Here is a 17,720-nt window from a genome sequence, read left to right as displayed (position 1 = left end):
CTTTACAAAATTTCTTTTCATGGCACAGATTAACCAAAAAAACATTATAGGGATCTCACCATCACTAAAGTCATCCTGGAAACTTGGATATCTTGTCTGTATGTTTGTTCAGCTCCATTGTCCTAAAATTGGGGGATTGTATAAAAAGAAGTTCCACACTGAACTCATTTTTGGCAGTTTGACTCCAGTAAAGTAAAAAACAGAACGAAGTCTCAAAGTTGCCAAAATGTCTGGGGGTGGAGCAGAGTTAGCAGATGGCTGATTGTAATTTTGGACAATGTTTTCAGAACATCCTGGATTAGGTGGAGATGCAGAAGAGGAAAGATGGACTTGGAAGGCAAACTGACATAATTAGCGTTGAGTTTTAAAGAGGGGATATGAGACCAATTGACTCGGTGAAGACGGCCAAAAAGATGATTGCATCAGAGGAGTAATGACAAAGCTGAGAGTGAGGAGAGTTTGGCAGCGTGGGAAAGCAAAAAAACAACAAAACGAATAGAGCAGCAGGAACAGTCCCAATACTCAGAAGTGCAGGCACAAAAAGCAGGAAACCTTTTTGAACCCACACGAAACGTCATTAGAAGACTATCGAAGCACTTTAACTGCATAGTCAATGTTTCATTGTTGGTCTGTTGTGCTGAATTAGAGCCAAATAAAACTGAGCTCATGTCATTATCCTTTTACTTTTGACTGCACTGTACTGGTTATATTGGGTCTCACTGATTTTTAGCTCATTAATGTGGTTCCACAGTGAAACTTTAGCATCAATTTCTAGCCTAAACCTCAGTGACATCTAGAATGCTCTTCCCTAAAACTCCACTGATACCTGAACTGAAGTACTCTATGTGATGTAGGCGGGGTGTCTATACCAAGAGTGAAAATCATGTAGAGATACTAAATTTCAGCTGTTCCTCTTGATGTCTGCTCCTGCAGAATTATGCTTGCATGCAGGTAGCCCCTGTGATTCTGTACTGTGTAATTAAAGAGGAGCAGAGACGAAAGGCACACAATTTGTACAGAACTCCAGCGCATGAGCCTCCCCATCTATCTATTCCTTTTGTGCGCACAAATGGCTCCACACATGTACACACGTACAGTACTACAGGGAAAATTTCAGTGTTTTCCCCTTACGTGTGCATAAATATTTCCATGTGTGCAAAACTAATATATAACACCCACAAGCCTTTGAAACATGAAATTTTGAAATGGGGTTATTTCTGCTCTGTACTCTAGAGCAATGGATTTGAAATTAATAAATGAGAGTTTGCCTTCATCCATTTTTTCTATTTTTATCCATTTCCAAGGTCGGGTACAATTTAGGTCTTACAGTATACATGGAAAAACCTCCAAGCGTCTGACTGCTAAAAAATAAACAATTGTCAAATAATAATCATGCTAGCACATCTCCATAAACTGTTTTGCTTTATATACGGACCTATTTGCATTCATTGATTAAAAAATTGTACACACAGGCTCCCAGGTGTGCATAATATGTAGAACAACAAAGTTGTCCTGCTTGTATGGATGCGCTGATTCACTACGTTTAGTCAGGGTTTGTCTGCAAACAGATAAACAGCAATGTGAATAGAGGGGCCATTGTGTTAGAACAGCCAGTGGCTTGTCTCCAGCACTTCACTTAATAGATGGAGGAGAGGAGGTGCAAATAAAGCATGGTAGAATGATGGAGTGGGGGACAGTGGGAGATTGAGATAGGGGTGAGACAGCATGAGGGGAGACAAGGGTTATCAGTAGAAAACAAGGCAGGAACGAGGGGGTGAACAAGACAACGAGCCATTAAAGGGGAGAGCTGGTGAAGAACTGCAAAGTTGTCATGCTTGAGACATGGCGCTATTAGATCCTTCGGGGTTGTTTTGGTACACGCAGATGAGACGAGTTCCTTTGTTTTTTGTCGTAGGTTACAACAGCATGGCAGAAGTTGAACTGCTTGAATGAAAGCTGGCTCCATTTGTCTCCGGCTCCCTGCTTCTACTGCAAGAGAGATGTGATTGAGATTCCCCAAACTCCGCAGCTGACTGTGTATATTTCTTGAAAAGTACGCATAGATTAATAGAAAAAATGAGGAAGAGATTTGCTTTTACTGGAATTAGGAACTTGGTTATGTGGGTAATTTAACTGGATGCAGATCATGTAGAATATTTTGTTTTGTACATTAATAACTTGGCTTGTGTGTACTTAAAGGTGCTGTTTCAGATATTTTGAACAACTGAGTGCTGCACTAGAACACAATAACCTCACAACGTGCCTCATGACCTTTCTCCATTGAAGGGCTGTGTATGCAATAGCTAAAATACATTTTAAAAAGTAAGAAGAAAAATCCAGTCATTGTGGTACAGTAGCACTTTTTCCTGCTGGGTTCTCTTATTTTACCCCAGGTTTTAATCTAAAATTGTTTTTTTTAATATAAATACCACGTTATCACCTAGTTGCTCATTGTTGACTAGTTGCTCTTTGCTGCTGCATCAGAAAGAGCACAGAGACTGAAGCAAAACAGTAAACCTGAGGTTGTTAAACCAAATCGGTGAGCTAAAAATGCTAAGTAGTCATTAAAGCTCGAAGGAAAGCTGCAGGCTTTGTATTAATTCTCTGTAGGTTCATGATTACCAATGGCCTCTGTCACGAATACGCCACTTGATTCATTTTTTGATGTAAAAGTTTTGATTTGCTTCTAAATCTGCCCATTAGTTTAGATATACTGGGGGAAAAAACAGTTTTGTTAATGTGGTGAACTTGTGATACTTCCCAGCCCGCGGGGCTGCTGATGCGGTGTTGTCAGGGTCGATCTGTAATGGCTTTTCAGTATTATAATATCCATGCAGTGTTAAGTAGTTTCACAATATTCCGAGGCAACATTAAACACATTAAACGATTTGAAATGGTGTTTGCAGCTGAGCTGGAACTTCCTATTCCCATAACTGACATCTTCCTGCATCACCCTCTTCTTTTTAATTTAAATCCCACTGGAAATATTAGCTTCATCAGAAGTTGTGACCCTTGCACAATTTTCAGTGCTTTGCTTGTTTTCTCCACACTGAGCTTTTAAACATCTGTCATGTTTAGCTTCCAGGTAAAATTCAGATGTTTAACATATGTGTTTGTGAGCTGGAAGACTTGCCTGTAAGATGTGAGATGGAATGTCCAAATTACAAGTGTCATTTATTTTATTATGTGGGTGGATTAATTTCTTTTTGTTTCCTGCTCTGCTTTTCCAGTGACTTGGATTAAGGTTGTAATATGTGCACATACCAGATTTGTTCCACTGTTAAATCAGTTTGGCTGCCTTTCATGGGTGTCGTTTTCCCTCAGGCATGTCATTTTACTATTAATGAACTTACTAGAAGATAATTAGCTGTATTTGATTGAAGTCTAGATTCATGAACTTGACTTTTTCTCATTAAAAAAAACAACAGATATTGGCTGGATACCCTGAGGGCATAATACTAATTCTTAAAGTAGAACTTCACTCTTTTGGATTATCATAAACTATAAAAAAAATAAAATAAATACTGTATGACAATGATTTCATCTTCCAAATGAAATCTTGCATCTCTGTGAAAGTTCAGTTTTTCTTCCTTTAGGTTATAGAAAAGTGAATCTTCTTATATTCAGTGTAAGTTATTTAAAATAATTATCATTGTCAATATGTGCTGGGTCCATGCAAACCAGGTTACTAATTCTGGCCAAGATGAGTGGTTAAAATTGGCCAGAATTTGGCCAGAAGCTTGTTGATGGCTAGTAAATTAGTGGGGATGCATGCATATGTGTTTGAGCCTTTATGCATAATTTTGACGCTACAAGCAGAACTTCCTCTTAACATTAGAGAAAATACGTTTTTGTTTTCAAAATCATTCTGTCCTGGAAAAGGAACAGTTGAAAAAACTTGTTCAAAGCTCAAACTCAAACTTCCACTTTTAGTCACTTATTTTGCTGTCCAGCCATCGGGCTGAATGATGCTCTGCTGAGAGATTTACATCAGGTTCAGACACAAATGTATTTAACCGTTGATTTGTGCATTAACATATCAGCTTATTCTGAAGATCACATTGTTGACTCTCTGCCCGTGTTTAGTTTGTTTTTTTCTGGAAACCATTAGTGTTTGGTCTGAGTTCAGTAATAGTAACGAGGGAAAGTTAAGGAATGGGGCTAAATGTGTTTTTTTCTGCCTGGCTGTCAGATAGTTGTCAAAAGGTGCTTAGCATCCTTAGGCTTTTGACAGACAAATGTCAAGGGTAATCTATTTGGAATTTTACTGAGTTGATGTATCCTTCAGACACTTGCCATGTATACAGATTTCTCTTTCAACTAACCCTGGATATCAGGCTAATTAAAATCTCCATCCAGTTTCCCAGCACTAAATGTAACTTACTGATCTTGACACCATTCAGAACTTCAACTCTCCAAATGCTTGTAATAAATCAAATATTCCTCCTGAGTCCAAAGTGTTTAATCTAAGAATCTCAAAGTTATTAAGGTTGCAGGGAGGCAGAAGCCTATCCCAGCTCTTCTAGGACAAGAAGCGGGATTATACGAGATGTTACTAAATGTTATAGGAAATGAACATATTTTTGTTTTTAAGATCAAGTAACTATATGAGTAGTATGGTCACTTTTCCATAGACTTCTCTCAGACTCTTTTTCTTTTTCAAACCACAGGAGTCACCACTGCTGGTGTTAGAGGGCAAGTTTAAAACCGTTTCTCACTAGTGTTGCCTCAGACCTGGAATTCGATTCAATTCAATTCAATTCAATTTTATTTATAAAGCGCCAAATCACAACAACTGTCACCTCAAGGCACTTTATACTGTAAGGTAGACCCGACAATGATACATACAGAGAAAAACCCAACAATCATATGACCCCTATGTCGTTAAAATGAGAGATTGTAGTTTCTTTGTAGAGAATATTTTGATACAAATATAAATATACAGTATGCATGTGTTTTTAAATGATCTTATTATTTTAAGTGAGGATATATTTGAACTGTATCCCTACATTTGGTTAACATGCATCCCCGTGGGCTTACAACTCCAAACAGCAGGCTGTGACTCCCAAATCACTCCTCTCATTCTCAATTAATTGAACTCATTAGAGCCTTTAAATTGCAGATTTAAAGATATGCCGTAAACATGGGAGCCAGCACAACAGGCAGCTAGCTTTTTTATTCGTAATTAGAGGGATAATTGGCACTTTATTTCTACAATTCAGGTTCAAACACATCTAGACTCCCTGGAGGCTTACTACAGAGTTTCACTATTTGCAGTGATGTTTGAATTGTGCCCATTTAAATGCAGAGCCACTGACTGCCTCCACGATGAGCTCCTTGCAAATGTCATATCATGAATATTCATTTGTCTCCCCAGTTTTGTTTTGTTCAATAATCTCTGGTGAGGGATTGCAGTGTGGGTATTGAGGAGGAAGACAATTTGCCTTACCTTCAGCTAGTTTTCAATGAGTTTTGGATTACATGTTTCTAACGCAGTTTCACTGCACTCGTAATTAATTAGTGATTAGTCTGTTCAGCCTGCGCAATCTCGTCTCTGCAGGCCATTCCTGTGGAGCATAGTTTAGACTATTGTATGTGGGGGAAAAAATATCTTTTCCTTTAGTTACCACTATATTTTTCCATTGTAGACATTATAGTGTAATTAAATGATTAAATAATTTTTATGAAGTCTAAAATATTTGGACTTTTTACTTTAGTAGTTGTTTTTCTCCAATATTCAGAAGTCATATTTGTTATCATACAAAATAATCAGAAGCCATATATTCAATTTATTTGTTAAGTAATTATATTCTTTTATTCTTAATATTCTTTTCTAGAGACTGCAGTCTTGTTCATCCACTCTTATGTGGATTTTTTTTTTTAATCATTTTTGTTAACAGTTTGGAAATGGTTTGACTAGAAATCCCCCCCCCCCCCCCCCCCTTTTTTTTTCTTTCAAATTTTAACAGTCCATCTATTTTATTTTATTTTTTTTACCCCTATGGTTGGACATTCCTGTCAGTCTCCCCCTCTACTCTTCCCCCACTTGCAAACAAGACCCCAAGCTACTGGAACTCCTCTGAGACCGCACCTTATCTCCAGCCCTATTGGACAATTCATCCTTTCCAAGATGACCACCATCACTGTAGATTTGGAGGTGCTAATTTTTATTCTAGCTGTTGATTGCAAGACCGACCATGTTCAAGCTGGTTAAGACATAACCAAGAAAAAAAAAGCCAATAAAGCCAAAAACCAGAATAGTCTGTAACAATAATCCATAATAATCTTGAAGAACTCCTCACAGGACAGCATGAAGTTATACAGTCATATGAATTCTCTAAATCAGGGGTGCCCAATCCCGGTCCTCGAGAGCTACCATCCTGCAGCTTTTAGATGCATCCTTGTTCCCACACACCCGAATCAAATGAATGGCTTGTTATCAGGCCTTTGCCAAACATGATGGCATGCTGAAGAGGTAATCAAACCATTTGATTCAGCTGTGTTGGAGTAGGGATGCATCTAAAAGCTGCAGGATAGTAGCTCTCGAGGACTGGGATTGGGCAGCCCTGGTCTAAATCCATAAAACTCATATAGACCGGTTGGGCAAACCCTGTGCCCAACCGGTCTATATGTAGCTAGAGTAAGACAGACAAGATGTAGATAAGGTGAAGAGCTCGTCCAGTGTACAAAAAGACAAAGTCAAAACTGTTACATATCAGTTTGGAAGTTTTTACCATTGGTGTTGGTCCACAGCCACGTTCAGGTCGCTCCAGAGATACTAATCTGGATTTAGGTCCAGAGGTTTCCTGAAGCAACGGTTTCCTTTGTGACTTTTGAGATCCTTTGTACTTTAGAAAAGGTTTTGTCAAAGGATTGCTCGATATTTTCCTGCATCCATTTTTCCTTTTGTCCTTGTCCCAGACACTGTCAAAGAAAAACATTCCCACAGCATGATGTGACAGCCATTTATTTTAAACTGTAGCATTGCTCTGAGAAAAAGATTTAGTTTCTCGTAGTCTGGAAGCTATTTTTTGGCAATCTCCCAGTGGACTGTCATGATCTTTTTTTGGGAGAAATGGCTTCTGTTTGGCCAATCGACCATATGGTTACCTGCGTGACCAAAGTCTTTCGTCCCAAAGGATGTTTTGATGGTTTCCTTTGACTCAACATGTACGTCCACTACAAACATTTCACATATTATTATAAAATGTTGCATTCCACTGTGTTAATTTATAATTACAAGTGGAAACGAGGAGATGCTAATCTGGTTACCTTTATTTTGGGTTATGTGTGGAAAGCAGAGCCTCCAAAAATGAATGAATGTCACATAATTAATTGATTACTAATATTTTCCATAGCAGTCTTGAACTAATTGAGTAACTTAAATTAGCAATGGAGAGCTGAAATCTGCAGCTTGATACTTCATTCTTAAATATGGCATGCATCTGTCTTGTTGATTTACTATGTGAGCTGGCATATTTTGCAGTATGCACGCTCTCTCCTTCTGTCTGTTTTTCTTTTTCCATGTTTCTCCCTTTTCGCTTCCTACCTTCCTTTTGTTTCTGTTCAGAGCCTCTATAATTTCAGGTCATAAGCATTGCTTTGACACAAAGGACATGTTTTCAACTTTATTTTCACAAACTCCTGACAGCAAAATTAAAGTATTTTGCTGTTCCCATCATTATGTGTCACCTCACTGGAATTTCTGTCTTTGTAAGCACGGGCTCAAAGAAAAGCTCAAACCTTTTTATTCAGTTCTGTATCGATTGAACTATAATAGATGATGTGTCATATTTGGTTTTAGTGAGTACCATAAAATGTGCTCTTTATATAGGAGGGACCTCCCCCATTGCCCACATCTAATTTGGCTCAAAGCAAGGTTGTGGATAGACTTTGGCATGCATGTCTCAGTTGCTTTTGTTCAACACCTTGTTGTTAGTTGTGTTTTCCCTTGTGTATTTTAGACCCTCATGGTGTAGGATTACACTGATAAAGGCGAGAATCGTCTTTTATGCACGTGTTTTGTCTGTTTCTGTGTCTGCAGATCTTTTTACAATAAACATATATCACCTAGGCTGCAGGAGCGACCTACCTTGATATTTTGATAACTGTAGATTCTTTTATCTACACTAATGTGTATCAGGCTATTTTTGGTTTGGAATTTGTGAGAAGAGGTTTGAGACTGAGTTTAACATCAGTGTTTGCACGATTTGTGCCTTTAGTATGCAGACAGCTCCGTAAGACAGAATAATGACTCGTAAATCCTCCTCTAATTATCCAAAGGGCACGTGTGGTGTTTGTGGCCAGTCTGTAATCCCTTGATTCTTGTCCCACATTCCTAAATAGGAATGTCTGTGTAGCGCCAACACATTTGTGGATATAACGAGGACGCAGATAAATATTGAGACAAAGTGTCTGCTTTCTATCACTTAATTAAAATGTGAGCTGGAGAGCCAAAGAAAGCTAAAGGAGCAATGATTTTTATTCCATCAAAACAGAGTATTTGTTGTTAAAATCTTGCTTTTAAGCTCCAGGAGTGTGTTTGTTTCTGCAGTGACAATAATAAGGTTACATTTCTCTATTTCTCTATTCAGAGGGGCCCTGCCTTTGACAACCCAATATTTCTGTAAGGACACAGAGAGCAAAAGGGACACCAGTTGGCTGGTGTCCAACTAGCCTTTATTTATACTTGAGTTAGCACTGCAAAACTAGGGCTAAAAGCCATTCTGGCTGGAAGATTTTACAAAGGTTGCAGGCCAAAAGACATTGACACAGCCCCCCAACGATGCCAGCTTTATGCCATATACTCCCTGACTTTGACAGCTCTGGCAGAGTGTAGAGTGCTGAGAGTGTGCGCTGAATAAAAACAAACTACTTAGTTTAAATGTACAACTGTGGAGGAAGACTTTGAGGAGCCGTAACAGAAAGAACAGGTGAAATTAAGCATTTTCTAGACTTAACATCAGGGGTGTCACTAGGTTTTAAGGACAGGGGGGGCTTAGCCCCCAAGAGATGCACACGACATGAACGAACGTAGTGAATGAGCACAAAATTTCACAAACAGAAAACAAAGACTGAGAAATTGTTTTCCTACTTTTTTGGACAGATTAAACATCCTAGGCCACCAATAGATCTATTGTTTTATTTCAGTCTGCTTTATAATACAGTACAACAAAAAAACAGAGGAAATGTGTTTGCTGCATCAATAACAAGAAAAAAACTGAAAATAAAAAAGTACATTTTTCTGGCTGCAATCACCAGTTACTTGGTGGGTGGAAGCATCAAAGAATGACGTCTGTTTTTAAGAGTGGCAAATCGGTCAATCACTCTGTTGTGACTCAGATGCTGAAGCGTGTCTTTTTCAATAGACATGACTGCAAGACTGTGAAGTCTTTTCTGACCCATTGTTTGACGCAGCCAGGAGTGCAGCCGACGCAGTGCACTAAAGGACCGTTCGCACGAGCAGCTGCTGACAGGCACTGTTAGGGCAACTTGGATGGTTGCCTTCAGAGAGGGAAACATGTCTGAATCAAGGAGGTTGTACACAGACAACATATTTTTGGGTGGACATCCAGCCTCTGTTTTCCGGGTAAGAAAGTTTCTGGCCACCAGAACCTCCTCTTTTTTCAGGTCAAGTCTGTAGTGCTTTGCAAGTTCATTCAAGTGTGGTTCACTCAAGAAGTTCTCAGATTTAGGACTGCATGCCTGGATGCCTTTTAGCAGCCCTGCATCTACACTGCAAAATCTTTGATCAAGCTCGCCAACCATCCGATCCACACAAGGGAAAAGTAACTCTCTTTTCAATGTGTCTGAGTTGTTCAATTCAGTGCGTGAACCCACAGTTGCCTCCAGGACAAAATCCTCCATTTTCCTCTGTTTGTGCCTTGTCTTGGCACCTGGTTCAGGGATACTGTGGGTGTTACACAGGGCCTTGGTTTTCTCATACAGCTCTGTAGCAAATGCATCTGAGTGTTTGCCCTTAAGTGTGTCACACACAGCTTGTTTGCAGATAAAAGCTTCTGCCAGGTCTAAAGTCTCTTTCTGCAGGAATTTGTGGAGTCCTTCGGTTACAGACAGAATCGACTGAAACATCAGTAGTGCATAGACTGCTGAGAACTTGTAGAGCTTTGCTCTGAGACCAACAGCTATGGGGGATCCAATTGCAGATAGGCACTCCAAAATGGCAGGCAATGTCTCAAGAACTGCACTGATTGATCGCAACTGACATGCCCAGCGAGTGTTTGAAAGTTGCACAAGCTCAGTTTTTGTCAATCCAAGCTTTGCCTGAGTCTCCATGAACTTATGATGATTGACTAGGGAGGTGCTGAAGAAAGAATACACACACTCCAACAAGCTGAAAAGCTCCACAGCCTCTGGGACAGCCTTGCAAGTATTGCACAAAACCAGGTTGAGTTGATGAGCATAACAATGCACATAGATAGCCTCAGGATGGAGCCTTCTAAAATGTGCTTGTACACCTCCAGTGGAGCCACTCATAACGGCTGCACCATCATATGTTTGTGCTACACACTTAAGCTCTGCAAGACCATAGTTTTGGATCTGCTGCTGAATCTCATTTGCAATGGACTGGGCATCAAATGATTTTATCTCTGCAAGTGCAAGGAAACGCTCCTTCACTGCCCCCTCTGACACGTACCTGACACAAACAGCTAACTGCTCTGCCTTTTTATCCCTTGCCTCATCCACCATGATGGAATAGACTTTAGACTTTGTCATTTCAGATACAATGACACTAGTAACTTCCTGGGCACAACAGTCAATCATGTCATTCTGGGATGTTGGTGAGATATACTGTGCATTTGATGGGGGATTATGTTTTTGAAGAAAAGCATCAAACTCCTTCAAAAGCTCCATGCACGCAAGAAAATTCCCTCTGTTTGGGCTGTCTTCACCTTCATCATGACCACGAAAAGGGAGTCCCTGTCTCCCTAACATAGAGGTGACTGCAACAATTCGTCTGAGATACTCTCTTCTTTCGACTATCTCACTCACATTTGCAGTTGCTATCATCTGTGCAACGTTTCCCTGTTTGCTAGTTCCCTGGTAGCTTTTCCATGTAACAACACTGTCCTTATGTGTTTGTGCCATCTCATGCTTGCCAAAGATGACTAAAGCTTTCTTCCAGTTCTTGCAACCGTTACTGACCAAACTATCATGTTTGATGTTTTTGCCAAACACTCTACATGGGAAGCAGAAAGCTGCATTCTGGTTGACTGAATATTCTAACCAGTTGTGCTTTTCAAACCAGCTGTGGTTAAATGCTCGCTTCTGTGTACCAAAAGTATCATGTGGATAGCTCTTCAGCTTCACCTGTCTGGGCCCTGTGTCTTTGTCACCTAAATCAAACCCTGTAGTAGAATGAGTTGCTGCAGCTGCTTCATCATTTTCCCTCTCTTGGCCTGTTTGCTCTCCTCTCTCTGTAATAACTTGATCTTCCTCTGCCTCTCGATCCATTTGCTGCAGCTCCTCTGTCTCTCCTTGCTCTCTCTGACTTGAACTTGCCTGTTGACCTTTTTCTCCCTCAGCCACTCCTTCTGCCTCACCCTTCAAGATACATTAAAACATACTGAATTGTAATGTAAATTGCTAATATCATGACTTCTGCTCCCGCTCCACAGTAATTTGTTGCTCCCAAATATTTTGAAGTTACAAACATTATATTTTGAGCACGCATGTGACTAAAATGGTTGCAATTTAAAGCCCTGAAAAATATTACTAAATTACTTGAATTGAAGTAATATTAAAATAGAACCCTCAAAAATATGTGAGTCAGGCTAATTTGACTTATATACATATCTCTCTCTTTGCTCTCTCCACTTTCTAACCTTGACTCTCCTAAATAAAAGCTCAAGTTAAACAGGTCTTATATGTTGTACCGTGACTGAAATGTTTCATATTTCATATCCATATTGAGTCCCATAAAATTCTAATCAGACTGTCTGCATCACAAATGACTCCATCCTTTGACTCACCTCTCCAGCAGACGTCTCTCCCCTCTGCCTCTCTGTGCTCCTCTGCCCTGACTCCTACAGGTTAATGGGGATGGAGTGATTATTATTATTTCCACTGATGATAACCATACCTGAATGAGCTCAGCTGGATTTTTCAGAGCTAAAACGAGTGACAGAAATTAACATTATGCTAACAATTTAACTTAGTGCGCTAGCCAGGTTTTTATTTACAAAATGGGGAGCACCTGGTTCATTATTTACATGGGACTCTCTGCTGTTAGCTGGAGCTAACTAATTGTTACTACCAGCCAGTGATGAAAACTTACTTTCTTGAAAACTTGCGTATATCCATGATTTCTTGCCGTTTGCCACATGCACGCTAGTGTTTCTGCAGGTGTATACGAGCGGAGTGTAAAGTAGCAGTGAAAACGAGGACTGGATTTTCAGTCATGTGGATGTCCCCTGTGAACAACTGGAAGGGATTGGATAACGAAGCACTGACGCTACCTTAACAATGTAAAGCGAAAGGGACCAACCGAGTTATGATCATATTTGTGTGAATAGCGACAGGTTTATATTATTATTTCTTTAAACTCATATTCCTGCATCTTTATATTGAATTTGTCTGCAAGTTCTGTAAAAAAAAAAATCGAATAAGTTAAAAAAAAAAAAAAAAAAACCCCACCAAATTATTTAGGGGGGCTTAAGAATATTTTAGGGAGGCTTCAGCACCCCTAAAATAGGCCTAACGACGCCACTGCTTAACATACTTGTAGCTCTTTGTAGCCTGAAGAAATGTTAAAAAAGTGTTTTTTATTTAATCTATTTTCCTCACGTCTTGAAAGTGCAGTTTTGAAGAACACAATCATTTTATTACATTTCATTTAAATGTGTTTCTATGTTGTTTTCAATATTGTAATGATGTATAGTGTTAGATGCTGTTACTGATAATAAGCTATTTTTCCTACTTTCAAAGTCAAAATTCCCAAAATCGTTTTTTAACCATTCTGTTTACTAAAGTTTTCAATTAAATAAAAGCATTTGAATCATCTTCCCTTAATTACATTGTTCTATTCTCATTTACACAGCTCTCAAAATTCTTTAATCTACAGAAGTTTATTGTAGTGCTTTCTTTCCTTGAAAAACTCATAACATGTGACCTTCTTTAGGTTCCAGTACCTCATGAAATGGGACAGATTGATTTGCTGTGGTAAAAATATATATAAAAAACACATTTCAAGTACACAAACGGTGTGTTCCTTGTGAAGATAGTTTACCAGCGTGTCAGCCTTTGGATGGCCTCAGGTTATTTGTTTCTCTGAGCTGTGAATGTGCTGGTCCAGATTACAGCTCTGTGGTCATTGAATCTTCTGCAACAATGTGCTTGTGGCTATTACAGGATGGATCGATTACGAACGATCCGAGTTTTAAAGCAAAAGAATGTAGGAGTTTTTCCCCTGCCACATCCACTTTAAACAGGGCAGCGAACGGTGCCCAGGAGACCGACTGCAAGCCAACATTTAGACTATGCAATCAATGGGAGCCGAAAGGAGAGTTATTGATCTGTCTTCTTTGACGTGCCATTATTAAAATGTCACATTGTTATAATGATGGCTAAGATATTCAATGCTATCTCCATAAGTGTTGAAATGATACAGTAGCTAAGCTTGTCGTGGTGTTGCTTTTGTCTCTCTTTAACCATCCAGAAATCTTTGAGAATAAGCACTATGTATACTTTCAAAATATCAATATTCAAAACACACTTTCTTTGATGTGAATGGAAGTGATGTCAAGCCCAACGAGCAATGTCAGAAGGCTGAAATTACCTACAAATCACTACAGGATAGTTTAGTTTCTTATTGCAGCTGGAGTGGTGTCAGAGATGGTCCGAGTCATTGCCGACAGTTTGCCAATAAAGGCAAACTTTTCGTGTTTTCCTGTTTTATGAAATCAATATTTTACTATTGGATAAATGTAATTCTGTCAATTTAATCTGCCTCACTGTAGTTTCAGTTCTGCGTCCCTGATGCACCTTTCCCTTTTTAGAAGTTAAAGAAATCAGAAGAAGGCTATTTTTTTTTTTATCTGAAGCTTTGATTTTAAATTGGAATAATAATTGGTAGAGATACTAGTTTATCTCCACTCATTTTTGTTTAATTTGGCATGGGTGATTGTCAGCAAGAGATCGCGTTGTGTGTGGGCTGAACATGGTGAAGATAAGCTATTTTATATATACAAAAGCTGATTGAGCAAGTTAGTAAAACTGTGAGGATACAAAAACTCAAACACCAGGAAAATGTTCTAACATTATTTAACACACAGCATTGGTTATGGAGGGTGGATAGCACCACTATAACAAATGGATGATACCGGCTGCAGTGGTGCGGGTTACTCATGGGAGGAGAACAGATCACCTAACCCCATATGCAGCCCACTTAATTTTACAGGCAGCTCATTTATAAAGCAGACTTAGGTCAGTTTTCATCCCAGTTATGGCATAAAAAGAACAATATGTGTAATTAAAAAAGTTATGATGTGGAAGTAACTGTAGCAAAGCAAAGTCTAGACACATGACTGGTGGTATGAAGTGTTTGTGCTCTGGTGCTGTGTTTGATTTGTGCCACATGTAGTGCTGTGCATTATGGCCAAATCCGACATTAGATCTAAATTGTGTCTACAGAGACAGTGATTTTTTTTATTGCTAAGGAAAAAGGAAAACAATAGATTGGAATTTATACATTTTTGCCAATTACTAATTTTTCAGTTGTAATTTATTAATAAATGGTTCCAACATAATTTCAGATGATAACTGGTGTATTTCAGGAAACACGTTTGTTATGTCTGGTTGAACGCTCATATTGAAGCAAGGCATTGCACACAGATTGGGAATGTGTCACGACCTGTTGGAGGGACAAAAGGAGTTCCATAATTTTCCCAACCTCTCGCCTACAGCTACGCGTACAGCTAGGTCATGTTTTGATAGACATTCCAGCACTGCTTAAGGATGCACAATGAGAAGTTTTTTCCTCGTGTTTATTTTCATTACCTTTTGTTTTTCTTGTCACTACAGTCTTACACAGATGTGCTGAAAAATCTTTGAGTGACGCCAGGATATTTTTTTCTTTGACAGCTTGACAACAATTGAAGCTTTCAGTGATCGTCAGTAAGATTTTATATCTTTACTGCTCAGCGTTTCTCCTCATAGCTTCAAACCTCTTGGCATGTGTTGTTAAAGCTTTCAGGATTTCCCCCATATTATTTACACAATGACTGGCAAACCTGTCCACCTCCACCTTTAACTTCCCATTATAGGCTCCAGTCTCCTTGCCCTTCTAAAGGATACGTGTGAATATATGGCGTGATAATTACACTGTTGGCTGAATTTGGATTTTTTGCCTGTCATTAATAACCAACATTCAACACGCTGCAAAGACATGCCAGAGCTCATTTCCTCATTCATTAGCTAGCAGATTTCCATAATGATGAACATATGGCCAAATGCACCAGTGCGTAAACTTATAAATGCCAACAATATGTTCAGCTTTTGAATTAGGGAAAAGAAGTTGACAAGCTAACAATTCTACCTGCCATATACAGAAACATTGGGTTCCTGACAGAATAAAAATATGTTGAATGTCCCTTTAACTCCACAGAAATTAATATTAGGGATGCAAATCTAACACTGGAGAGAGAACCCGTATTTGTGCAAAGGTTTTCCACCTTCCTCACCAGTCTCCTTCTGATGTCATAATTATAGATCGCAATGAACGGCAGCTACAAGTGCACGTGTCAGCAAACTGCACGAAAAAAGAACAAGTTAACAAAGACTTAGTTTGTGCTTTAAGGGGGACCTGCTTGGTGCTTCGGCGTTGTTAAGACATTACAACATGATGAAATATTTCCCTTTTAGAGGGAGGGTGTTTGCTGACAGGCAAATAGCAAATGTGTAATTAGCTTTGTGAAATTAGAGTTTTAATTAGCTAAGTGACAAATGCCTTACATGAACAAAATATTTGGCGTATTTTCATTAGTTGCAGTGGAATGGCCATTTAAAGTAGACATTGAATTTTAATTACTATGATCATAAAGTCATCAATGATGTGGTTTTGAAAAAAGTACATGCAGGACATGTTTTTCTTACCCCGTGTGCTTTTATGCCTTTCATATCCTGGCAGGCATTTGTCAAAGTCTTTCTAATCCATTTTTACTTTAGTGACTGAGCTCCAGGCAGTTCATTTATTAAGTGGTCAGAAGCACTCTTTATTTGGGTCTATGTGTGCAAGTCACACTCTTCTAGTCCCATGTCGTGCCTGCAATATAGCTTGTTTTCTGTCACCCAGCAATGAAACAGGAGCTGTGGTTACATCAGCCAGTCTTTCACTGGTATGAGGCGCACAGACCTTTTTATTGTTATTATTATTTATAGAGCATTTTTGGCCTAGACAGTGAAAGAATTGAATATTTTATTCAGCAGTTATGACAGGCTGAGCTGCAGGACTTGGTGTTTACAGGTTACGGCTTCATATTAGTTTTTTTTTTTTTTTTTTTAAGGATCTTCGGTTTTGGCACTTCCAACTCCCACAAGATCTGTTAACTTGTTTTTATGACACACACACACACACACACACACACACACACACACACACACACACACACACACACACACACACACACACACACACACACTGTTGTGAGCAGCTGCCAAGGCAAGAAAACATTGCTATTGTTTCTTTGCAAAACTTCCGCAATCAAACTTATCAATTGACACTCTGCCGTATTCATGGCTACTTAAGCCGGATCCAGGCGTTCACAGCACGTTCAGAAGAACTGCCGAAGTGGTTGTGAAGATGATCCACACTGTTGCCATTTCATTTTCTGAAACACTTGAGCACATTGGGTCTCCCTGTGCTTATATCAACAGATATATAACTATATCGGTACTTGGATATGACTTCATAATTCGATTTATAGTTATGCAAACATGTATTCAGTTGAATGCAACAGTTCCCTCTTCAAACTTCAGCCTTTCTTATTTCAAAATCAATATGTGCATTTCTCTTTTCACCCTGGTGACCATCATAAAGTCTCTCCTTTGTTTGTCTGTACTTTTCTGTGTTTGTTTCCTTCCAGTAGACTGTATGGTATGAAAAATATACAACATATATTTTAACTGAATGCAGTATTTAAGTTTCCTTCCATAGTTACCATGTCAAAGAATAAACCAGTGTTTTATTTACTTTATATGTACTGACACATAAATTACTCGTCTCAGACCATTAAACACCATTTACAGTCAATATTATAACATTTGTTCCTATATATTTAAAAAATAATCTCATCCTATTATTACATACAGCTGCCCCAAATCATATTGTCAAAGCATTATTGTACATAAGCCTAATGGAGATAATGACTCTAAAATTGCCCATGCACTTTGCAGCACCTCTGTCAGATAAAGACTATTTAAAAATGGAAAACACTGAACCCACACAGAGATTTATATTTACATAATTTAGTATGCTTAGGTAAATATTTATATTTATTGCAACAATATCTAAATGTACATTCACTGCCACAATATTAAAGACATACAAAATACTGTATTCTATTCTTTATAGTTCTTTTTAGCCATATGCTTGCATGCCATGGAAAGCTGTCCATATGTGATTCGCATAATGAGTTTCTCTGGAAGTTGTCGCTTTTCTGGCTCGCCATCTTTTCACATGACATCCTGTGACTTCATATTTC

At 38.8% G+C, this 17,720-nt stretch overlaps 2 protein-coding genes across 2 annotated transcripts in view; one reads left to right on the top strand and one right to left on the bottom strand.

Moving 5' to 3' along the window:
• gstcd (glutathione S-transferase, C-terminal domain containing) overlaps nucleotides 1-17,720 on the top strand; it is a 52,448-nt gene that overhangs the window by 10,912 nt on the left and 23,816 nt on the right. The gene's annotated exons all lie outside the window — the stretch shown is intronic.
• On the bottom strand, nucleotides 9,191-11,474 carry LOC146630451 (zinc finger MYM-type protein 1-like). Its single transcript, XM_085355856.1, has one exon. The coding sequence runs from the start codon at nucleotides 11,107-11,109 to the stop codon at nucleotides 9,262-9,264; it is 1,848 nt and encodes a 615-aa protein (XP_085211982.1). The 5' UTR covers nucleotides 11,110-11,474; the 3' UTR covers nucleotides 9,191-9,261.

The sequence above is a fragment of the Diplotaxodon limnothrissa genome, linkage group LG6, assembly GCF_057381915.1.
Source record: "Diplotaxodon limnothrissa isolate DT_005_m linkage group LG6, D_limnothrissa_male_GT1.1, whole genome shotgun sequence".
Taxonomy (NCBI): Eukaryota; Metazoa; Chordata; class Actinopteri; order Cichliformes; family Cichlidae; genus Diplotaxodon; species Diplotaxodon limnothrissa.
The sequence above is the reverse complement of the archived record's forward strand: the minus strand, read 5'-3'. Positions and strand labels throughout refer to the sequence as shown.

Coding starts and splice junctions, on each gene's coding strand:
- LOC146630451 (XM_085355856.1), bottom strand. CDS start 11,109: ATGGCACAAACACATAAGGACAGTGTTGTTACATGGAAAAGCTACCAG.